At 42.7% G+C, this 25995-nt stretch overlaps 1 protein-coding gene and 3 non-coding genes across 4 annotated transcripts in view; all 4 read left to right on the plus strand.

The window, feature by feature from the left end:
• The window catches only part of plekha6 (pleckstrin homology domain containing, family A member 6), a 100749-nt gene that overhangs the window by 39306 nt on the left and 35448 nt on the right, over window positions 1-25995 (plus strand). Inside the window, 1 exon segment of the mRNA XM_051947998.1 lies at window positions 12791-12891. Within this exon segment, the coding sequence (XP_051803958.1) occupies window positions 12791-12891 (101 nt within the window).
• trnaf-gaa (transfer RNA phenylalanine (anticodon GAA)) lies at window positions 22348-22420 on the plus strand. Its single transcript has one exon. It is a non-coding gene; the product is annotated as a tRNA-Phe (tRNA).
• trnaf-aaa (transfer RNA phenylalanine (anticodon AAA)) lies at window positions 23449-23521 on the plus strand. Its single transcript has one exon. It is a non-coding gene; the product is annotated as a tRNA-Phe (tRNA).
• Window positions 23781-23853, plus strand: trnaf-aaa (transfer RNA phenylalanine (anticodon AAA)). Its single transcript has one exon. It is a non-coding gene; the product is annotated as a tRNA-Phe (tRNA).

The raw sequence follows: 25995 nt of genomic DNA on the forward strand, positions 1-25995 counted from the left end.
ACAGACCACAGTGTCGGACACACAGTCCCCTGTTGGCCCCCTACTGCAGACCACAGTGTCAGACACACAGTCTCCTGTAGGCCCCCTACTGCAGACCACAGTGTCGGACACACAGTCTCCTGTAGGCCCCCTACTACAGACCACAGTGTCGGACACACAGTCTCCTGTAGGCCCCCTACTGCAGACCACAGTGTCGGACACACAGTCTCCTGTAGGCCCCCTACTGCAGACCAACGGTGTCGGACACACAGTCCCCTGTAGGCCCCCTACTGCAGACCACGGTGTCGGACACACAGTCCCCTGTAGGCCCCCTACTGCAGACCACGGTGTCGGACACACAGTCCCCTGTAGGCCCCCTACTGCAGACCACGGTGTCGGACACACAGTCTCCTGTGGGCCCCCTACTGCAGACCACGGTGTCGGACACACAGTCCCCTGTGGGCCCCCTACTGCAGACCACAGTGTCGGACACACAGTCCCCTGTGGGCCCCCTACTGCAGACCACAGTGTCGGACACACAGTCTCCTGTAGGCCCCCTACTGCAGACCACAGTGTCGGACACACAGTCCCCTGGAGGCCCCCTACTGCAGACCACAGTGTCGGACACACAGTCCCCTGGAGGCCTCCTACTGCAGACCACAGTGTCGGACACACAGTCCCCTGTGGGCCTCCTACTGCAGACCACAGTGTCGGACACACAGTCCCCTGTGGGCCCCGTACTGCAGACCACAGTGTCGGACACACAGTCCCCTGTAGGCCCCCTACTGCAGACCACAGTGTCGGACACACAGTCTCCTGTTGGCCCCCTACTGCAGACCACAGTGTCGGACACACAGTCCCCTGTAGGCCCCCTACTGCAGACCACAGTGTCGGACACACAGTCCCCTGTAGGCCTCCTACTGCAGACCACAGTGTCGGACACACAGTCCCCTGTGGGCCCCGTACTGCAGACCACAGTGTCGGACACACAGTCCCCTGTAGGCCTCCTACTGCAGACCACGGTGTCGGACACACAGTCCCCTGTGGGCCCCGTACTGCAGACCACAGTGTCGGACACACAGTCCCCTGTGGGCCTCCTACTGCAGACCACAGTGTCGGACACACAGTCCCCTGTGGGCCCCGTACTGCAGACCACAGTGTCGGACACACAGTCCCCTGTAGGCCCCCTACTGCAGACCACAGTGTCGGACACACAGTCCCCTGTGGGCCCCCTACTGCAGACCACAGTGTCGGACACACAGTCCCCTGTGGGCCCCCTACTGCAGACCACAGTGTCGGACACACAGTCCCCTGTGGGCCCCCTACTGCAGACCACAGTGTCGGACACACAGTCCCCTGTAGGCCCCTTACTGCAGACCACAGTGTCAGACACACAGTCCCCTGTGGGCCCCCTACTGCAGACCACAGTGTCGGACACACAGTCTCCTGTGGGCCCCCTACTGCAGACCACAGTGTCAGACACACAGTCCCCTGTAGGCCCCCGTACTGCAGACCACAGTGTCGGACACACAGTCCCCTGTAGGCCTCCTACTGCAGACCACGGTGTCGGACACACAGTCCCCTGTGGGCCCCGTACTGCAGACCACAGTGTCGGACACACAGTCCCCTGTGGGCCTCCTACTGCAGACCACAGTGTCGGACACACAGTCCCCTGTGGGCCCCGTACTGCAGACCACAGTGTCGGACACACAGTCCCCTGTAGGCCCCCTACTGCAGACCACAGTGTCGGACACACAGTCCCCTGTAGGCCCCCTACTGCAGACCACAGTGTCGGACACACAGTCCCCTGTGGGCCCCCTACTGCAGACCACAGTGTCGGACACACAGTCCCCTGTGGGCCCCCTACTGCAGACCACAGTGTCGGACACACAGTCCCCTGTAGGCCCCTTACTGCAGACCACAGTGTCAGACACACAGTCCCCTGTGGGCCCCCTACTGCAGACCACAGTGTCGGACACACAGTCTCCTGTGGGCCCCCTACTGCAGACCACAGTGTCAGACACACAGTCCCCTGTAGGCCCCCTACTGCAGACCACAGTGTCGGACACACAGTCCCCTGTGGGCCCCCTACTGCAGACCACAGTGTCAGACACACAGTCCCCTGTGGGCCCCCTACTGCAGACCACAGTGTCGGACACACAGTCTCCTGTAGGCCCCCTACTACAGACCACAGTGTCAGACACACAGTCCCCTGTAGGCCCCCTACTGCAGACCACAGTGTCAGACACACAGTCCCCTGTAGGCCCCCTACTACAGACCACAGTGTCGGACACACAGTCTCCTGCCCTCACAAACTGTGGCCGGTTGGTGAGGTAATCCAGCAGCCACATTGTGAGGTGAGAGTCCACTCCTGTCTGCTCCAGCTTGTCCTCAGAATGTGGGCTTAAAGGCACTGGGGAAATCATAAAACATGATTCTCACAGTGCTCTTTGTCTTGTCCAGGTGACAGAACTGATACAGAGCTGCCTGACAGCCTTAAATAACCATTTGCAGTATTCCAGCAAAGCCAGGTCAAAACATGCTGCGATCAGAGTAGAACAGAAAACAGAACAGTCCCGTTAGCATTAACTGCTGCACTTTCTTCTCCTTGTTGCTCATTGACACATTTCATGTTTCTCCTTGTATTAGCATGAAGGAAAATCCAATACAAGCTTATGATCATTTGATAAACTTTTTATTAATAACACGGCGGTGTGCCCGTTCTTTTATTTCCTTCTATGCATGAGGCTTGCTTCTTCATTCTGAACACGTCGGCTTTGTTCCCGCCTTCCCTCCTCTGCCTGTCCTAGCTGTGTTTTGGTGAAAAAAGGGTTAGAAAGAGGAATGGAGAGAAGAATGTGTAACAGAGTGATTTACCACTGCGATTGCTATGGCAGTGAGGACCGGGAGACAAAAAATTGGCACTTTTTTTTTTTGGCACTTTCATTGTCTGGACTGAGCCTGAGGACTGTCTCTGACTCCTCCAAGGCACAGCTTGTTCTTGTAGTTCATGTTTAAAATGGGACTCTCGGGCAAATTGCATATTATTTCAGATTTTGGAAAATAAAGAAAAACAGGTAAATACAGTCCCCACAGCAACCAGGTGCTAAAATTTTTTTTTTTTAATGTTAATACACTCAGTTTTCAACAATATACACTAAAAAATGTTGTGTAATGATAAAGTACATGAACAGCTCCTCATAAGGAAAGTTCTATTTTTACAATGTGTACACTCAGCATGGTAAATATGTTCTGTTTGTTTCAGGTTCACTTACTTTTGTGTGGTCTAAAAGTTGCTTTTCTTGGTGATGTTGATTATCTAGATGATTTATGGCAATAAAGTTCTGCTCAAATATTTATAAGTGCTAATTAAAGTCCCTCTCGGTCATGAAGCAAGATCTTAAAAACATGTCCCTGAGTATTAATTTCTTATTTAGAAGCTTATTCCACAAAAATAGTTCATGTCTAAAGCTGGCTTAGATGTAATTCCACCGTGCTGCTCCCCAGTCTGCAGCCTGAGCACACCAGCTCCCTGCAAATGGTTGAATGTTTCAAAACGACTTTATGCTGTAATATTGGAGTAGTTCAGTGTTTGAAGCAGAAACTGATTAATGAAGAATAATGAAACAGGAAGTATAAAATGACGTTTCCTACATTTAGCCCTTTGAACATAGATCCTGTTTTTTGTGCTTCTGTCACATTTTTACTCACTATTGGCTCATTTTTCACAGCATAATAAAGTACTACATCTCTAAACAGAAACAGCACGGATTTATTTGCATTTTTTAACAGAATCTAGTTCCTGCAGGAGCAGAGCAGATTTGGATGTAAGCAGGAGTTATTTATTTGACAGACAGGGACAGACAAAAGAGTCTTTCTGAAGAAAATGTCTAATATCAGTTGACTCATTTAGGCTCATTAGGACAAAACGAGATGGGTTTTTTTTTTTAATCATGAATTATCAATAAAATACAAGTCTTTTTCACTTTCAGCTGAGGAAGTCTATCTCTGGTTTAAACATCATATCAGACATGTCCAAGTAAAATGAAAGTAGTCTTTGTTTTTATGTGTAATATTGTCTCGTTAACAGCCTCAGTTATCCTCATCAGTGATAACAGTTAATGCAGTTTCTCTGATATTTATGGGATTACAGAGAGAATTTGGATTTCTACAGACTGAAATCTTGTGTGTCTGTCATGTTAAACTGACATGATAACACATTCGATGCTCTCTGTCTGGTTCTCTGACTGATCAGATCACTGAAGCCACTGCGGCCTGTAGAATGTTTGTCATTATTTTTTATGTAAAAAAGGCACAATAGAAAACAGAGAAAATAATTTTTTTGAAAGGAGCCATATCATGCAAACTCCAGTTTGTTTCCAATCATAATTACTCACAGCCAATTTGTTTATAGACTCACCAAATATGAGACCAGGCCTTGTTTCTTTTTATTTCCTCATAGATTAATAAATGTCTCTGCTTTTTAGGTTTGTCGGCAGCAGGATAAGCACCACCCTCAGCTGGCTTCCATGGGTCCTCTGGACAAATCTAAAATATCAACTGTTCAAAGTCCTTTACAGAGGCTGTGACAACTGTTTTCAGCCAGTATTTTCTTAATAGAAATACCCTAAAGCACAGGTCCCATTTGCCGTAATTTATAGGTATTATACGTTGGTTTACAGCTAAATCATGGACAAACCTTTACTTAAATGTGCCTGTAAAGCCAGTTGTAAATGCTGAGGGTTTCCTACAACAATGTCCTGAGTTATGATGAAAGATTCTGCAAGTTCAGTTGCCCAATGGGAGGCATGTTTCAAACTGCAGGATTATAATTACTAAGTTGCTTGAACACTTCCACTGAAACATTTAGACATGAATCACACCGATTTCTAATGACTCACACTGAGGGCATTTACCCTGTGCTAGGAAGAAGGTTTATGGAGGCTAACTATCTTTAGCATGCTAACTATCTACTGAAATGAGACTTTGGGGTTGTTTTTCATTACAAATGTTTGTGGAGCATGGACCAACTCAGTGTGGCTGAACCACACCAAAAGCTCAGCTAAATAGCTCAAATACGTCCATCATGTCTTCTTGTTGATATTTTAGTTTCTGATTCTTTTGTTCAGCTGAGCAGGTTAGTGTTCTCAGCGTTAATGTCCTGGGTCAAAACACAGTGTCTCACCCTCCTACAACATTTTCTCCTTTTTATTCTCTTCAGCAGTGAATCATGGTCAATGTAATGAGGTTTTTGGGCAAGAATTTACCCTAAAAAAGATCATTTCATAGCAAGTGAAAACAGATTGAAATTGAAATGAAATAAAAATGTAAAATTAGCAGTTGCATCAGCACTCACCCTTTTCACCCTGGACGATACACCTACAAAATGATGCATTTTCACTACAATTAAAAAAAACAGTCAGGTCAAGGTCATACACCCCAAAAGGCACATCTACATTACCAACAGGCTTAGTGTGCGCAATATGAATGAAATCCCTCAACTCGTTTCTGAGCTATGATCTGGAAACCAAAAAATATTTGAAGTGCCTCACTATGACCTTGAAAATCAGGTCAAGGTCATGCACCCCAAAAGGCACATCTATACTACATAGAGATGCCCTGGGTGCAATATGAATGAAATCCCTCAAGTAGTTTCAGAGATATGCTCCGGAAACGAAATGCAGACGTACGTATGGACGAACGGACAAAGGGACGAACGGACATACGGACGGACGGACGGACGGACATACGGACGGACGGATGTGCCCACGCCAATATCCCCCTCTGTGCCTACAGCCAGCGGTGGATAAAAATGACACCTGCAATGCTCAGAATGTTAGTACAGGAGGTCAAGAAAAACCCAAACATTACCACCAAGGCTGTCCTGATGATTCTGACCAGTTCTGGTACCAACATATCAGAGCAAAGAATCCAGTGAACACTGTGCTCCATCAACTTTACTTCTTCAAAAAGACAAACAGAAGCTTCCCTAACCTTTGCAAAAGCTCAGCTGGACAACAAAAACAGGTTTGATCATCAGTTCTGAGGTTGATGTTTAAAGAATGGACATGTTTGGACACAGGAACAGAGGATGTGGACGCAGGGAACTAATGGATGAGTGTTGGCAAAGAAGCCTTCTAACCCTTTGAAGAGGAGTGGTTCAAAACCCCTTGTAGCAAATGTTAGAACTGTTTGATTGTTGTGGTTTCAAGTAAAGGCTTAGCAAATGACTACTGAGTAATGGTATAAACAAATTTGGACATATTGTATTAATATTTATATATTTTAAAACCCTGAGAAATATTTTACGTCCATTAATAATGTCTCTTGTACATCGTCTTTGTTAAGATTATTATGGTTTGTGGATCCAAAAGCAGAGCACAGTTCAGAACAGTTCTTTTGCAACAAGTGGTTTGAATGAAGTCAGAGGTGACAACACGGTCTCACGGGGATTCGTGAAACTGTCACGTCAGTTTTTGTTTCGGTTTCGTGTGCACCAACACGATGTCGTCATGTTTTTCGTGCCGCTCACCACGAGCGAAACCCGCTGTGGTAATCACATCTGAAAGTGGTTTATACCGGCGGATTCATGACGATCTAAGCTGTCCATCGGCAAACAAAAACTGACGTGACAGTTTCACGAATCCCCGTGAGACCGGACTGGAGGTGAATGAGCTGGACTGACTGTCTGCTGAGCGTCTTCATGCATTAGTGGTTGTCAGAGAAGCTGCTGCAGGCTGGAGGAGCTGACTGGTGTGTGATGAGACGGATAGCTGACTGAAATTGAGCGTGGTGTCTGTCAAGGTGAGTGGCTAGCTGGCTGTTTGGATTTGAGCTGAGCTGAAGCAGGTCAGCAGCTGCATGACTGGAAGAGACTGAACCAGAGGCGCAAGATCCAGATCAAAATTAGCAGTTAGCCATGACAACACTCACACATAATCAGACAAACAATCAGGCAAGAAATGAAGAGAAGAGCTGTGGTTTAAATATTACAGAGGCTTCATTGGTGGATAGATTTCAGGAGCAGGTCTCCCAATGCCCAGACACACAGAAAGAGCAGCAGGATCCAGTGGGAAGTCATTCTGTATCTGTCACACCTGCAGAATCACAGTTCAGCCTTTCCTTCCACCTGTTTATGACTATTTCCTCTGAGTTTATGAAATAACTGCAGCAGGATCCATATTAGTCTCCTAAAGAAGGAGGAGTTGTGTACATTCATGCAGAAACTTTGTTAATTATTTATTAGTGCTCCCTGATATGGAGAGCACTAATCTAATCTCATGTGAATGACAAATATGGTGTGTAAACCGTGGTATCTCTGAATGAAGTCACATTGAACCTGAACAGTGAGTGAAACCTGGATCTGGAATCCAACAGGACTGTCTGACTGACTGCTCTGACTGGAGGACTTAAAGAGGAGTGACTGACTGCTGGAGGACTTAAAGAGGAGTGACTGACTGCTGGAGGACTTAAAGAGGAGTGACTGACTGCTGGAGGACTTAAAGAGGAGTGACTGACTGCTGGAGGACTTAAAGAGGAGTGACTGACTGCTGTGTGCGTCTTTATGCTGAGTGACTGGCAGGCAGGCTGCTGTTCATCAACCACTATTATATGCAGTATATGTCAAAATCAACAATATTTATGGATGACTGGCACTTAATAAGATATGTACATGAAAACTAACAGTCAACATTTATATCATTCAGCTTTCATAGTCTTCCAGTGTCAGAAAATTGGATCATTTTCACGTTTTCATGTGAAAGCAGCTGTAAGATCAGAGAAAGACTTCATTTCAGTTGGACCAGTGTACACCTACAAGAATGTGAGAAGGGTTTTTAAAACAGACGTCAACTGTGAACACTCTGGATGATGTGGGGACAACGGCAGCATTAAAAAATGTAATAGGACAAGAACACTGTCAATCTCACATGCTGCATTCTGATTGGTTAGTTTATAAGACGGAATGATTTCAACACGGAGAACAGCAGGCCGGAGAACAGAGGAGAAAACCACCACAGACCTCAGGAAAAACGGTAAGCTACGCCTGAATGTCATTTCAGTCAAATGCTGTAACATGCAGAAGGTTTCTGCCTTTCTAGAGTCTGATACGTTTTGAAGAATCGGTCCAAATAAGCTACAAGTAGTGAAGAAGTAAAGGCTGCAGTACGGATATGTCTGCCTTTTCTAAAGAGGGATTTGACTATTACCAGGCTCACACTTCCATTAGCTGGATTATGGCAGGAAAGCTGACCGTATTCTGAGCAGAGCAGCCATTTCACTGGAGTGAGACCATTTGGACCATTTCTCTAGAAGCGTCACAGCTTCATGAGCTCCAGCCAGTAATTACAGAGCCAGGGTATTCTTAGGATGCATGGTTTTCTTGGGCATGTTGTCAGTAAGCAGGGTTTGCTAAGAAAATACAGAAATCCTCTCATGTGAAAAGTTTTGAAACAGCATGAAGCATTCTTTTGTATTCTTTAAATTCTACCTTTTCTACAACAACTTAATGATGCAGTTAACTGATAACTTTACATGTTTCAGCAGAGCACCCAGCAGGACGTGTCAGAAAGAGGAGGAGGAAGGACAGTCACACCAATGAAGAAGATCATTTTCCCCAAATGATGCCCAAATGCTACCTGAATCATTGCTGTTTTACTGGTCAGCCTTTTCCTCTTGTTTTTTTTAAATTTTATTTTGTTTGATGTTATTAAAACTGATTGAAGCCCAGAGAAGTCGTCTAACAATAGTTTTGCCGGTTAAATATGTCCGTAATTTCCTCACAAAACTTCTTTTCTAAATTCTTGGTTCCCACAAGCGATTTGATGGTAACTGGAAAAGGAAAGAGGAGCAGGTTTGTGTATTTATGGTCAGAAATCACTTTGTGCAGCTTAAACTTACATTCTGAGTTAAGAAAGTTAAAATGAACACATTGACTGTTTAACCACTGAGAATTTGCTGTAACTGTGTTTTCTTCTATCCTTGCAGCTCACACTATGTGCTGAGTAACACTGGATGGAAGAGCAGTGGCTGAGAAAACTAAGGTCCAAAAAGGACGCAGACTGCATGAGGACTGAAGACTGTATATTCATGAATGTGGCACCTGAAAAGGATGACATTTATTTAGATGGCATGGTCAAAAAGACCTGGTAGGAAAATGCTGAACTGTTGAATGTCGTGCATCGCTCTGCAGGTGTTTTCTACCCTGTTCTAAAGTCACAGTGTAAGTTTGTAAGTAGTGTGATTAAGTTCTATGAGCACTTCTTTGTTCTGCAGTGGAACACGGTGGTTGTATGAGATAAAATGGAGCTAGTCTGAAGCCATATGCAGTCTCTTCTTTCTGAGGACATCACCGTTGTCAGAACTGTTGTCAAACTGATCTCATCATCATCTTCTTCACTGTTAATGTACTTTATGAAAGCTTCCCATGTGTTGTCGGGTGAACATTTTCATAAAAGTCTCATTTGTTTCAGCATTTATAAATGTGTTCTTGATTGTTTATTATTATTTTGAATCTATATAGATGTACACATATAGTAGGGGTTGAAGTCTTTCACAGTTCATTTTTGAGGCTGTAACTTGAGCTACTGTTGAACTGCACTGGGTTCTACTAAGAGCTCTTACTAATGTTTTCTCAGATCTTTTAATATAAATAAAATGGACAAAATATTAGGAACATTCTTCAGTAGAACCCAACGTAGTGTTCCATTATACTTGTATTAGTTTTGATAAATTAGAACAGATGACCGTGTCAGCGTCTGTACTGAGGACCAAATAAAACAGGTCCTAAGGTGTACGGAAGCTGCTTTGTTATTGGTGGTGGTCATTGTTCTATACCTTATTCAGACTGGGAAATCAGATTTCACAGTCTGATTTTTCACATCACCTGGCTATTCATTTTTTTAGGAACCGTGACACTGAATGTGTTTTTAATATCCCCCTTCCACAGTGTTTCTAACTGACCATAAGAGAAGCGCTTATGAATCTATAAAGTAATGCAATTATTGAGAGATTTTATACTTCTGAATTCTGTGATTTGTGCTTTGGTGTGCTCGCTGTAGCTGCATGCTAGAGTTTATAGATTATGTTCTGAAGTTTTCAGGTGTGTGAATGGGTATTTAAACTGGATTATTCACTCTGAGCAGTTTTTCTGGATAGAATCAAATGGTCCTTTTCAATCTGGTCCGTTTAGTGGAACATGGTCTGCACTCATGCACAGCAGCACCTTTTAAACTCTGCAGTGGGCTTTTATGCTGATTCCCCCTTTCACACACACTCATGCCCTGAGGTTAGAGGAGTTGCCAAAGTGCTTTCCAGCCATTTAGGATTCAGTGTGTCTTGGCTAAGGGATGGAGGTGCTGGAGCTGCTCCTCTAACGTTTAGTGGACCACCCAGAGAGAGATGCCAGTGCTGGTGTTAAATGTCATGCTAGCAGTGGACCACCTGATTTGCATTTATCAACAACACAAGCAGTTTATAAAGTATCTTTAATAAATCTAGATAATAAACAAATGTCAACGTGCGCTGGGTCCTGTGGGTTCGGTCTTGACTTGAAACACTTGCAACCATTAAATTATTGTTCCCATGTGCTGTGAGCATCACACATGGAGCTTCAGTCAGCTCTATCAGACACAGACACATCAAACCAGTAAAACCGTATACTTCAGATCATTTCACCAGTAAAGATACCACAGATTAGCCAGTTTCAGATTTCCCTAGATGTGAAATGTCCTCGTTCTCTGTTTCACGTTGTCTGCTGCAGTCTTTTATTCCATCTTGTGACTGTGTGCCACTCATCTTGTGTGAGGCGTTGTGTTTTCTGTTGAGAGAGTCTAACAGAATGCATTTTCATGGTTCCAGTCGGAATTTAAGACATCAGTAAATGACTGAAATGTGTACAGGAGGCACAAGCAGGACAGAGGCACAAGGTTTCCTATGGGTCAGTAGATAATTGCTCGACTTTTTGTATCATAGTTGACAACTTTGCTGTTTTCAGGCCTAAAACCAACATGTAACCAAACACCACATGGTGTTTTAGAGAAAGATTCTCCTAAATATTATATATGCAACTGAGTAAAATTGAAAGTTATTTCTAAAGATATAGTAGAAAACCTGGTGTTTTTGGTAACTTAGTTGAAAGAGATTTAATTTGTTATTTTTTGTTAAAAAAAAAAAAAAATTAATATATTGCCAAAAAAGAAATATCTGTCATGATTATCTCAACTTAATAAAAAGAACACAATCCAAACTGTTTCTGAATCAGCTCATTTATTATTGTTTAGCTCATTAGAAGGTGGTTGGTGTTAAATTCAGACGGTTAAGTCATTGACATTTTAGTGATATCGAGACATTTTTTTTGTATTAATAAGTGATTGTTTCCATAATAAATAATGGTGGAATTTGTAAAGACATGATCATAATGAGCATAAAAACATTAGGTTTTTTTTTAGCTTTCAATAAAAATGTATGCAGATATATCCCATGGACTTTAAAAGTCCCTCATTTATAGATTGACCAGGACAATTTTTGAGTTATTTTGGACAATTTTTTTGCCAATTTCAACAAGTTTTGTCAGCTTGGATCTTTTCTCATCATTTTGGATAATTTTTGTGTCTTTGGGATAATTTTTGAGTCATTTAAGATAAATTTCATGCCATTCTGGACTAATTTTCTGTAACTATAGACCATTTTCAAGTCACTTTGGACAATTTTTGTGTCATTTTGCACAAGTTCTGATTCATTTTGCACAAATTTTATGTCAGTTTGGATCATTTCTCGTCATTTTGGTTCATTGTTGTGTCGTATAATTTTCGAGTCATTTAGGACAAATTTCATGTCATTGTGGACAGGTCAATATATAATTGTCGGACTTTTTGTGACATAGTTGACATTTTAGTGATATCCAGTCATTTCACATTAATATGTGATTGTTTCCATAATAAATAATGGTGTAATTCGTTGAGACATGATCACAAAGAACATAAAAACCATTAGTTGTTTGTTTGTTTGTTGTTGTTGTTTTACTTTTAATAAAAATGTATGCAGATATATTCCATGGACTTTAGAAGTCCCTCAGTCATATATTGACCCGGTAAATGGTTGAAATGTGTCCAGAGACAGGAGCAGCAGAGGCAGAAGGTTCCATCCCTGTTCTCCTGTTGTTCCTCTGTGTACAGTGAGGGGCTGAGCTCCTATTGGTGCACACAGCAGCAGGTACTGATTCCTGCAACACTGAGTCACATGGCTGATCATTATCTCACTCAAACACAGCACAGATCTGCGTGTTGTATGATTGCACAAGCCCTGCCCCCTCCCTCAGAGCTCTCTCCCTCCCTCTACCCCCCCCCCCCCCCCCTTCTCTGCTCCTTTGCCCTCCTTTGCTCTCTCTGTTTCTCTCTCTCTCTCACCCACACATGAGCAGCCAGTGATCCGCAGCGCGAGTGTCGCTGCTCGGCTCGGTTCTGGATAGAGGAGGTAGGAGCACACAGATCCCTTTTCAAGCTGCTGAAATTTTCATGCGTCCCTCCATTATGTCGTCAGCACTGTAGCTCTCATATTTATCACCGCTGGACCTGCATGTGTGGGAGCGAGCTGCCTGTCCAGGACCGTAATGGATGTCTATTCTAGGAAGCTGTCACTGGGAGGAGAATCTCATGTCTGAACAGTCCCGCTTTCTCCTGCAGTCTTTTCCCAGAACGCTCAATGCTCGGACTCGGGCTGTAATTAGTATTTCACTCGCACAGTTCTTGTAGCAGTGCTGTCGATCCTCTGATTCCTCCTGCTGTCCTCACTCCGTCCCTGTCCCTCTCCACAGATGAGAAGGAGGACTCGGTGTTAGGGAGTCTGCCTCTGCTCAGCTTCCGGATCGGAGGAGTTCAGTCATCGGACAGCATCACCCGCAAGTTCGCCTTTAAGGTCAGTGACATGGTTCTTATGCAGAGAATGGTGGAACTGTAACTGTGTGTAACCATGACAGAGATGCACTGTCCTGGTGATAAACACAACACAACACTAGACTACACAACACAACACAACATCAGTGAATCTGACTTCCAGTGTGCCAGACACACATTACCAGCAGGTTCTAAGTAGAGACATGAATTGGTTCTTTGTGGTTTGTGTCTTGTGTATCTTGGCAGAAAGCGTTGTGATGCACCAACAAACATGTCTAGAAAAGTTCAGCTCAGCTCGAAGCATTTCAGAGTTCTGTGTGATGGGTGTGTTATGTAAAGGCTGCAGCGTTTCCTCTCACATCTGAAGAATCTCTTCAGCAGTACGACTTCTTACTTCTTATTTCTGATGTTGTGATCTGGTCCTCGGTGCTGTGGCTTAGTGAAGGAGGTTGTTTTGGTTCTGGCTGATAGACACTGAGCAGCTTGATGGTGGAGTCACATCATGTTATTTAAGGTTTATTTATAAGATATGAAATGGGCTGCATGGCGTATTGTTCCAGCTCTGACACTGTAAGGTCAGGAAACGTATCTGAGACACGTCATGCTAAAGTTTCATCTGGTTTGGTACAAAAGGAAACACATTCTCAGTTTCATATTTTCCCTGACTAATCTACAGAAGAAATCTGTCAGATAAAAACATACTGTACTCTGGTTTTTCTTGGATACACTTTGTATTTCAAAATAAAACTTTATTTACCCGATGCAGACTTTGTGGCCTGCAGGCTCCACATGTAGTATCTGATCATTTCAATCAGCACCACATCACTCTGTATGAGTGCAAAGTCAGCTCAGAATGCCATTAGAAGCAAAAAACTGTTTGGGATACGTTGCCAGACAAATGTGAAAAGTATCAATGAAAAGCACAGTAGAAAATAATGTTTCACCTTTTATAAAAAGTGTTTCACATCTATGGATTTGCACTTCCTTTTAAAATCACTCTAGAATGATTATTTCTTTCCAAATATAATAACTCATTTGGTGTAAATCCTTGTACTTTTCTTAATGCAATAACTGACACATAAAATAAATCCGTTTGTCATTCAGTTTTCCCAACATCATGCAGCTGTAATGTAGAGTCCATGAGAAGTCATCAGTGATGGGAGACAGACCTCAGATTAGAACCACGGGTTCTGGTGTGCTGTTCTTATCTTTATTCAGCCGTTGTGTTCTTGTTATATATTTAGTATATTTTGCTGCTGATACCGCTTTACATGATTTTGTTGACATGAGCTGCTTTTTCAATCGCATCCTGGACTTTGTTTGCCTGTTTCTGAACGTGTGGTTGATAACGGTGTCATGAATTAACAGGCAGGAACATTCTGACAGTAACTGGATTGTGCGCAGAATTTTATTTTGGCTCAAAAGGACTCAAACACATTAGTAAAGAATCACATCACTGCTGACATGGGTATGACTGAATTTAAACTCTGTATTTAGGAAAAACCTGAAAGAGAGTGTCGTTGCAGTCTGAAGAGTCAAATTAAAAGCCAAAAATAGATGGAATGTTTTGTGATTCAAAGCCACATTTCCTCAGATCCTGAATCACATCAGCAACTCTGACACAACTGTTCCTCAGAGCTGGATAAATGTGAGACGGTGAGCCTGTAATGTAGGTTATCTCAGTGAGACTGTGCTGAATAAAGCTGTATATAAAGCGGACAGTCGGCCCCGTTTCCCCTTCAGCATCAGGATGAAACACACACAGTGACAGCTCTCTCTCTATCTGCCTGCCTCCCTCAGCTTGTCATGATCACTTTTCTTCACTTTTTTAGAACATCCAGTTCTTTCTGTTCTTGTTTTTCTGCACATGCCCAGTGCAAAGTCCAGTTCATGTACCCGGCGTGTGTCCGTACACGAACACGTGGACATGCACAGGTTCTGCACATACACCTGCAGTGGAGACCAACTGAGCAAATACACTCAATGTTGCTTTGTCTGCTTGCCAAGTTGGACACAAGTAGGGCACTATTTGTTAGCTAATGTCCTGACTAGACGCTCAGTCTGTTTACTGTCCATTCCCTCTGCTCTGTGGGACCATGAACCTGACAACTAACAAACTGCAGCGTGTAAAACATTTGACAGCGATCAAATATATTAATGTACATTTTCAAAATTCTGTCACTTAAGTGCCTTAAGATTAAAGCTCTAAAAAAATACTGGAGAAACATTAAAGAACAGTGAAATATCACAGAGGAATGTAACATAAAAGAACTGAAATTCATCTATTGAAGTGATTGAAACCAACACTCATTGTGCCAGAAGCTGCAGTTCCATCCCTTCACAGCAGCAGCAGTCTCTTCCTGTTCTTACTACATCATTGTTAGAGGAGCTGGGATAGCTAGGACTCCTGCTCAGTACTTCGTACACACTGCTTAATACTTCTGTTTTGCATTTGTTTCAGATTTATTGCATTTGTACTTTAAATCATAATACCAACCTAACAATTCGAGGGAACAAATTGAATCCTGGAAAAATGGAGTTGAGTTTTAGAAGATTTAAGTGACAGCAAGCTTTTATGGACTCTGCAAGTTTGTGCTAAACCTGATCACCTGTGTGTTTCCCAGCATTATATTCTTGAATGTCATGAATACATAAATGTTCACTGAGGATTGGACTGGATAATGCACATTCAGCAGGAAGTCACAGTTTTAATTTCTTAGCTTTGCAAACATCCTTGGATGACACCAGCTAACTTTGATGTGAAGGTAAACACATTATTTATTTGTACCACTTCTGATTGTGTATTCCTGTGTGGGAGTTAGTAGGACTGGTTAGATAGTGTAGCTATGAGTGACAGTATGAATAGATCATGTCATAACGAGGTGCGTTATGGATGCTGACCAGTTAAAGCAGAGTGTGTGTGTTTCCTAGGTGGGCTACGTGTTGTGTGTTGGCTGAGCTCAGGGTTTCATAGGAGTTGGGCTCAGAGTGTCTGTGCTCCTGTCCCAGCATGTCTGCTTCAAACCTGTTGACTGATTCTTGTCCAACCACTCATGTTCATGAGACGTTTTAGTGTGAAATGGCCCACAGAGCTCTCTGGAAACCAGTTAGTATCAGAGAACCTACTGGTAATGTCAGAGAATGGCCAAACATAGAAGATTAGTCCCGTAGGAGCCACGACTAAACCAACATTTTTGTCTCATCTACAAATCTGACTATTTATCTTAACTCCTTTGGTCAGTTTTCCTTACTGGGTCTGTATCGTTATAATATTAGTGGATATGACAAGGATTTAGAAAACATTTAAATCTGATCTTACTAAACAGAAAGTCCAGCTGAATGGTTTGCTTACATGGGAGAGACGTCTGCCCTTTAGTCATGTTGTTGTCTGCAGCTCAGTCAGAGAGCTGTTCAAACCTGCTTAACCTGTAGATTTACTACCTGGTCTGCAGAGGCGTGGCCCTAGCCAGGAGACATCTAGAAAAGAAATGTTTTTGTCCAGCTAAAGGTTTGTTATGTCTCAGTGTTCAAATCAAACCAAACTTGTAATCCAAGTTCTGAATGTTACCATTACAAATCCTAATGTACAGCCTTTGAGAACTTTCATTGTCCCAGGATTATGTCTCCAGAATGTGTTGATCCAAGCACCTTAAAGATAAAAACAAACCCAACATGTATAGTTTCTCACGACTTGTAGCATTAAATACCTTTCTGTCTTTACCCCACTCATAAAGTAAATCATTGAATAGTGCTTTCAGGTACGTGTGACTCAATAGGCAGAGTCTTAGAGTTACACCTATGGGTGTGTTGTGTCTCAGTACCTTGGAACGTAGCCTCTCCCTTCCTGAAAGCAAATAGAACAAAACTTCTCTTTTTGAGCTTTCATGTAGCTTTCTTTTCACATCGTGTTATGTAACTGGCATTACATTACTAGCTGCTCTTCAGGACAGATTTAGTGCACAGAGTCAAGTCCATGTGTTTTATGTCCTAACTTAAAGAACATGATGTTAGGCAGCTGGTTTTAATGTTTTAAAGTCAATATTGATATATTTCAGTAAATGTAAGGCCAGGAGAGCACAATAAGAATACTGTCAGTCAGATTTATAGTGTATACTTTTAACTTTGTGTTTTATTATTTTTACTGAATTTAAAAAGTGCGTGCTCGGTTAACTCACAGGTTTTAATGTTAATGGTGAGCCAACCCAGATTCAACTCCAAGATTCTAGCATTAGTGGTTTGAAGAACATATATTACATAAAAGCCAATTCATACTCCTTTTTCTTTACGCCTTCATCGAGTCCACGAGGAGCTACTAGGTCACCTCTACATGTCCACATAACGTTTGTGACCACATGGATTATACACACTGCTAGTGTGACAACTGTGCATGCACCACCACAAAAGCTGGATGTAAGGAGAGGCTGTGAGAGTAGGTTCCCAATAATCCACAGCTCTGTAATTCATCAGTAGAAGAGCTGTAATTTAAAGAGCCACCGCTGGACTCTGGAGGTGCTTTGACTAGAACATGCTTTCTGTTGACAAACACTGTGGGAAGTCCCAGATTCTCCAAAAACCCTGTGTTATATCCAACCAAGAAGTGACAAACAAAAAGGAAACGTTCTCCAGTGGCAGGATAATCTATAGCCCATGGCTACCTGGAGTATTCAGTCTGTACTCAGCTGCTATATTCTTTAAAGACACAGTCCCAACCAGCAGCGTTCATGGTAGCCCCGTGTGTGTTTCTGTGTTCAGTGTGAGAGTTAGTGTGACTGTCTGTGTTGTAGACCTACATGTACCCTACAGCATGTGTTTTATGTAATGGACAGAAGAGTTCACATCTGTCTGCGTGGGAAAGAAGGAACCATGACCTGCCCATTAGGCCAACACCATTCACAGTTTTTTTCAACTCCTGTATAAAACACCTTCTCTGTTCATCTTCCGATGCCTTTCTGTTGGCCGTGGAGGGACTGAGCATGTCGTTGATTTGTTGTATTATTGTGTCTTTGATTTAGTGTGGCTCTATACTGAGATGGGTATTGTGTGTAAATGAGGTGATGATTGAACATTAGCTAAATTGACCATGCATGCATGCACAGTGCCAATGTTGTGGTATCAGTGTGTTTACACATCCACTACTCCTACAAAGTAAAACCAGTGTATGAGAAGACAGCCAGGGTAACATTTCAATGTCTCACATGCTACTGCTTCAGTCCAGATCACTGGATTGATAGCATTTTCCTGCAGCTGCAAGCAGGATGATCATACTCATACATGCACAATAATACATGCACAATACACAGTTCCTCATACAAGTTCAGACAGAATAGAAACTCTGTGCAGTATTTCAGCATCAGAGCACTTGAACTGCATTAATGTGTAGTATATTAAACCACACTCATGCTAAAGCTATAGGGACACATAAACAATTCAAGGGACCACAAAGCTCCTGTTACATGGTTGCCTTGGCAACATGCTCAGTTCATTTCAAACTTTTTAATGGGAAACAAATTACAACTTCTATCAGCTCAGGGCACTTAATGCAGCAAGGCTAACAACGTGATTATTAAGACCTCTCAGACACAGAGAATGAGGCTTGTCTGTCATATAAACTGATGTCAGTGAGACATGAGTCACCTTTACTTTATCATTAATCACAGTACATACAGCAGCAATAGAGAAAGTCACAGGATACACGCAACGTTTGTCGTACAGGCCAGACTGGATAGTACAGCACGGTGTATATGATCCAGTCCCACACTTATAACTCAGAAGACTAAATCCAGACTAACAGCAAGCTTATTAAACAATCTGAACAACTGATTTTATCTTTATGTTGGGGATCATATCTAATAGATCTGACCAAGTAACATTGCTGTAGCCACTTTTATAAAATGGTGATCGTGGTGCTCATTTAGACATGATGGCAGCATCTTAGTAGAAAGTTAGGCCCTGCCTGAAAGGGGCTTTTTAAGAGAGAAACCCAAGAATTCTCCTTTGAGATGCACTAGGCAACAGTAGGCATAAAACTAATCAGAAAAAACTCTGGCAGACCAGACTCAGGATAGATGACTGTCTCTCACAATGAGTCATGGTGTGAGGAGAGTGGAGACAGAAAAGATCAGCACAGACGAGCAACAAACAGAGATACCCATCTAGAGATACAGGAGAGAGACGAGACAGCAGGACCTCTGGGAGACAGAAGACATAATAACATGCCGTATTAATATTCAGAATAATAACTTGAACCGTATAGAACCTTTAAAAAACAAAGTTTCAAGGTGCTTGACAATGAAGTCCAAGACCAAGTTTTATATAGCACATCTAAGACAACAGCAGCTGCTGCAGTGGAGGCTAGCTGCTACAGTGGCGGCTAGCTGCTTCAGGGCTGGTGGAGGCTAGCTGCTGCAGTGGGAGGCTAGCTGCTACAGTGGCGGCTAGCTGCTACAGGGCTGGTGGAGGTTGCTGTTGTAGTGGAGGCTAGCTGCTACAGTGGAGGCTAGATGCTACAGGGCTGGTGGAGGCTAGCTGCTGCAGTGGAGGCTAGCTGCTACAGTGGAGGCTAGCTGCTACAGGGCTGTGGAGGCTAGCTGTTGTAGTGGAGGCTAGCTGCTACAGTGGAGGCTCGATGCTACAGGGCTGGTGGAGGCTAGCTGCTGCAGGGCTAGTGGAAGCTAGCTGCGACAGGGCTAATGGAGGCTAGCTGTTGCAGGGCTAGTGGAGGCTAGCTGCTACAGGGCTAATGGAGGCTAGCTGTTGTAGGTCAAGTGGAGGCTAGCTGCTATAGGGTTAGTTGAGGCTAGCTGCTACAGGGCTAGTGGACGCTAGCTGTTGTAGTGCTAATGGAAGCTAGCTGCGACAGGGCTCGTGGAGACTAGTGGCTGCTGTTCTGATAGAAGGTAATTGCTGCTGGGTTAGTGGAGGATGAGCATTCTAAACATATTTAAAGAGGATACTGAGTTTGCCTGCCTGAGATCCTCAGGTGGAGAGTTCCACAGCCGAGTGGGCCAAACAGCAAAGGCCTGGTAGTCTGTGGTGACAAGTCGAGATTTGAGAAGCATCAGCTAGGCCCTACTGGAGGATCTCAGGCAGTGCAGGCTCATAGAGTGTCAACAAATCACAGTTAAAGGCAGAAGTCTGACCGCTCAAGGCTTTAAAAGCAGGCTGTAAAATGTTAGTAGGGAGGTTAACCTCTTAAGCCCTGGGCATATTTTCAGAAAAAACGCCTAAAAAGACATACCCAAAGTAAATGAAGAATTACTCCACTATAAAAAAGTTCATATGCATGTTCTTGGTATCCTTGGACATCTGGGGACTTCAGAGAATGTATTCCTGGTGTAAAAAATGTTGTGTCTGTCACTATGCCTGAGTAAATTGGAATAAACCAGAGGAGAAATGACAGAGGATAACACTATGCCAACAATGATTCCATGCAGACAGATTGCATTGATTACCTTCAACAACTCATTGACTACATATTTATCAAATCTGATAGAATTTGAACAAAGGGCAAAGCCTCCACACAGGTTTTAGTAAGGATACCACCAGCACTCAAGGATACAACACTCATTTTGGCACAGTTTGGCACACTTTGTGCCAAACTGTGCCAAATGGATTAATTTTCACTTCCAATGGAAACTAGCTGGAAAATACAACTTATGTCCATTAGACTAGTATACTGTCATCTACTGGAGCTTTGGATATGAAATTTACCTTGTGCCTCATCAATTTCTACCATTCTGCGCAATATATGTATATTTATATATAATATAAAATAAATCAAACAACAAAATGTATCATTTTGTCTCCATATGGAGTAGTTTTATGAAAACAATGTGCAAGAGGAAAACCAAACAATTAAAATTAGTGCAGTTTCTGTCAGGAACAAGGCAAAGTGACACATTGCACTTTGAGCAGTACACAGGTGTCTTCATGTCCTTGATTTTGTAGCCCAGTATCTGCTTTGCTTTCTCCCTCTCCTTGGCTGCACAGACCACACACTTCCTGCGGTCCTGAGTGCCAGTGCTCCCTCTGAACACGGGCATGCAGGTGTTGGTGAGGCTTGGGCAACCAAAGAGGGGAGTTTGTGGCATCTCGCGTGCACCCTTTGTCACGGCGCACTGCGAGGCATTTATGCTGCTACCTTTACGCAGGGTTTTAATCTCTGCTGGGTATTGTAGTCCATAGAAAGTTTGGTGTCATTCGATTCAGTTGCTTCTCCCCTTTCGAAGGACTACAAAAATGGCCGCACTACACTGTGTTGTACGATGATGCAAAGCATTCATTTCCTCAGATCGCACGTTTTAAAATCCGCGGATTTCACACCATCAAGGTTTAAAATCATCTGTAAATACTAACGTTTGCACTAAAATGCACATCCGAGCTTATTTTTGACCATTAGAGTATAAACTTTGATCAACAATTGAAAGTAAACACAGTTGTCCTGTTTTACTACTTTTTTACTGTGTGTATTACTTCCGGGATTTCTTCGGCCCACCCGTGGGCCGACCGGGCTTAAGAGGTGACTTTTGACTTCAAATCATGATGCAAAGGTCCACTTTGGTATGGAAGTACCTTAGGGTCATTCAAGTAAATTTATCCTAAGACACAAGTGAGATCACGCTTTGGCGGCCATTTTTAAAATGGCTGCCAAATTTTCTGTCTGTGCAATGCTTGTGAATGGTCTGACTCCTCTGTATTTCTTTAAACCAATCACAGTCATCTTTGTTGGAGTTTTAAAAATGGCCATCAAAGCGTGATGTCACTTGTTTCTTAGGATAAATTATTTGTATGACCGTAAGGTACTTCCATTCCAAAGGGGACCTTTGCATCATGACTTGAAGTCAAAAGCCAATTTTTTGGGCTTAAACTCCCTACTAATCCTGGACTTCATCAGTGGTTCTAGACTCACATAACTGCAATATAGAATGGTCTGACTGCACTGCTCATCATTGTTCTGCTTCTTTGTTATGTTTATGCTGAATTTATTACTTGTTTTTTTTTTTCAAGATAACACTGACTTTTTGCACATCTTGGCCTCCGTACCAGTTGTTTTTCAGGGCTGAAATAGCTCAGCTGGCAGAGTTTAAGACTGAAGATCTAAAGGTCCTGGGTTTCGGCAGGAAGGAGGAGTTTTAGGAACAGAAAGTCTTCAGAAAACAATGCCAGAATTAAATGTTCATCTAAAAATGATTGGGTTTTCAACAGCTGTTCTGTCTGTGCAATGCTAGGGAATGGTCTGACTCTTCTGTATTTCTTTAAACCAATCACAATCATCTTAGTTGGAGTTCAGCCCAGGATGTAGTGATGGTGTCCCTTAAATATAGTGACATAGAATTGTTTTGGTGGGATGTTTTCCTGGTGGCTAGCATCTCTTAGCTCTGTTGGCATTTGGTCCGTCTTAAAGGAATTTGAAATTAAAGTTTTTTAAATGCTGCTCTATTTTTTGCACCTCTTGGCCTCTGTAGTCATAATTCTGCAGGCTGGAATAGCTCAGTTGGGAGAGCGTTAGACTGAAGATCTAAAGGTCCCTTGTTCGATCCCGGGTTTCAGCAGAGTTTTAGGAACACAAGGTTGTCACAGTACACCTGAAAACTGTCGTCTCATTAGCTAACGACGCTCTGCCTGAGCATGCAAATCTGAAGTTCAATCCTGGACTTCATCAGTGGTTCTCGACTCACATAACTGCAGTATAGAATGGCCTGACTGCACCTCATCATTGTTCTGCTTCTTTGTTATGTTTATGCTGAATTTTTTACTTGTTTTTTGTTCAAGCTAACGCTGACTTTTTGCACATCTTGGCCTCCGTACCACTTGTTTCTCAGGGCTGAAATAGCTCAGCTGGGGAGTTTTAGGCTGAAGTTCTAAAGGTCCCGGGTTTCAGCAGAGTTTTAGGAACACAAGGTTGTCACAGTACACCTGAAAACTGTCGTCTCATTAGCTAGCTATGCTAAAGCTAATGACGCTCTGCCTGAGCATGCAAATCTAAAGTTCAATCTTGGACTTCATTAGTGGTTCTGGACTCACATAACTGCAGTATGGAATGGTCTGACTGCACCTCATCATTGTTCTGCTTCTTTGTTATGTTTATGCTGAATGTATTACTTGTTTTTTAAAGATAACATTGACTTTTTGCACATCTTGGCCTCCGTACCAGCTGTTTTTCAAGGCTGAAATAGTTCATTTGGGAACGCGTAAGACTGAAGGTGTAAAGGTCCCTAGTTCAATCCTGGGTTTCTTCAGGAAGGAGGAGTTCTAGGAACAGGAAGTCTTCAGCAAACAATGCCAGAACTAACAATTATGTGGTTTCCAACAGCTGTTCTGTCTGTGCAATGCTAGGGAATGGTCTGACTCTTCTGTATTTCTTTAAACCAATCACAATCATCTTAGTTGGAGTTTAGCCCAGGATGTAGTGATGGTGTCCCTGAAATATAGTGACATAGAATTGTTTTGGTGGGATGTTTTCCTGGTGGCTGGCATCTCTTAGCTCTGTTGGCATTTGGTCCGTCTTAAAGGAATTTGAAATTAAAGTTTTATTAAATGTTGCACCTCTTGGCCTCCATAATCATACATCCATCTACAGGCTGGAATAGCTCAGTTGGGAGAGCGTTAGACTAAAGATCTGAAGGTCCCTGGTTCAATCCCGGGTTTCAGCAGAGTTTCAGGAACACAAGGCTGTCACAGTACACCTGAAAACTGTTGTCTCATTAGCAAACAATGCTAAAGCTAATGATGCTCTGTCTGAGCATGCAAATCTGGACTTCGTTAGTGGTTTTCGACTCACATAACTGCAGTATAGAATGGTCTGACTGCACCTCATCATTGTTATGTTTATGCTGGGATTTATTACTTGTTTTTGTAAAGCTAACACTGACTTTTTGCACATCTTGGCCTCCGTACCAGCTGTTTTTCAGGGCCAAAGTAACTCAGTTGGGAGAGTGTTAGACTAAAAATTTAAAGGTCCCTGGTTCAATCCTGGGTGTTGGCAGGAAGGAAGAGTTTTAGGAACAGAAAGTCTTCAGCAAACAATGCTAGAACTAAATGCTCATCTAAAAACTTCTGGGTTTTCAACAGCTGTTCTGTCTGTGCAATGCTTGTGAATGGTCTGACTCTTCTTTATTTCTTTAAACCAATCACAGTCATCTTAGTTGGAGTTTTAAAAATTGCCGCCAAAGCGTGATCTCACTTGTGTCTTTGGATAAATTTATTTGTATGACCCTAAGGTACTTCCATACCAAAGGGGACCTTTGCATCATGACTTGAAGTCAAAAGCCTATTTTTTGGGCTTAACCTCCCTACTATTTGGTCAATTCCAAAACTTACAGGTAAGCAGTGAAGAGTGTACTACAATCTTTGTATGTTTTGCTTGCAGATACCAGTATGAAGTGCATTACAGTGGTGCAGTTTGGAGGAGATCAAAGCTTAGATAACCGTTCTAACTCTGCATGGGAATGGAATGACCTAGTCTTGGTTAGTTTTCTCAGTAGTATGTTAAAAATAGCAGGGGAGATCCCAGTGGACAGAGAGCAGCTAATGATAGCTAAAACATCTGGACCAGCCGACTGAAAGACAGCTTTTAAAACGCATGTGGGCCTACAGTCTTGAAGGCAGGTGGATGTTTTAAACGTACAGTGTGTTCAGGGCTGGCAGAGAACGGGTTCATGTTGAAGGCACACATGAATTTGTGTCGATCTCTTCTGGGTCAGCGCAGAGCTGCTGACAGATGTTTGCTATTCTGTTCATAAAGTAGGTTAAAAATTCCTCACATCTCTCTGGGGAAGATTCAGTCCACAGAACCAAGCAGGTCATGGTTTTAAAGAAGAATCTGGAATTGTGACCATGTTTAGAGAAAAAGTATTCCTGGATTCTCCGACATGATGATGAACATTAGATTGCAATAGTGCATGAGGGCTGAACGAGAGGAGCGGTGTCAGGTATGAACCACATCATTTAACCAGAAAATAACAGCAGAGTCTATGTCAGATAAGCACAGCTGGACCAGTTTCAGGTTCCATACAGATCAGATACACAAGAACAGAGTGAAGAGCAACGCAGCACCGTGTGTTCTGTGCTTTACAGCGTAGATGGGAATGTCTCAGTTGTTACTAACTTTTTCATTTTATTTGTTGAACTGATGACAATACAAACATGCACTTCAGGGCAACCCCCCCCAAAAACACTTCTTCTTTCACATTTTTATAGATTAAGCTGGTTCTGATTTCAGTTTGACAAAATAAAAATAGACTAACCCATAAACTGGTATCCAGTTAAACCTTAGTCAAACTGGGGTAAGAAAATCTACATTCATGTAATATTTGCTTGACAGACATTCTGTTCTTTGCAATTTAAACAGAGGTGTACATTCTCTTACTTTGCTTTTACCAAATAACCTTTTAATAGCAGTACAAAACACATAGTGCATTTCCCCACAGATCTTTAATCTTTATCCTTTGTTTTAAACTCATAGTACGTATTTAAATAATTTCATGTGCCATTTATCTTGAATAACAGATTTCTGAAAGCCCCACACCTGAAATGAAAGTGCACATGGATGAGAATGCAAATTGGATTACAACATTTTCCTTTTAATTTCTTCTCAAATAACACATATGTGGGAAATTATAATGGCATTGTGGAATTACACTGTCAGATTTAAATGGTGGTGTAAATAAAGTCTGCTCTAGGCTTCCATAGCTCTGTCATCCATCCGCTCTTCATTCCCATCATTCATGATTTCTCAGCTCTATCATGCTATCATGGACACTTCCTTCTACCATCATCGCTCCACTGCTTCCTCTTCTCTCCATACTTTATTTTCTCATTTTATTTCTTATCTGGTTATTTTTGTTGTTGGAGGCTTTTGCTTCTTCCTTTCATTTCTCCTTTCTGCTTCCTTCTCACATACAGGATCTTCTTAGTTTTCTTCCAAAGGGAATTTATCGTCATGAACTGCAGCTGATATTTCTGTGATTTTAAAGAAAGGAGATTCAGGAGATAATGTTGATGTTGGCCATCTTTCCTTTCTCCTTCATCCGTTCTTCTCTTAATGTATGAACAAAGGAAGGACGACAAAGGAGAGAGGCAGCCCGCACACACACACACACACACACACACACACACACACACACAC

Source organism: Acanthochromis polyacanthus, chromosome 5, assembly GCF_021347895.1.
Source record: "Acanthochromis polyacanthus isolate Apoly-LR-REF ecotype Palm Island chromosome 5, KAUST_Apoly_ChrSc, whole genome shotgun sequence".
Lineage (NCBI taxonomy): Eukaryota > Metazoa > Chordata > Actinopteri > Pomacentridae > Acanthochromis > Acanthochromis polyacanthus.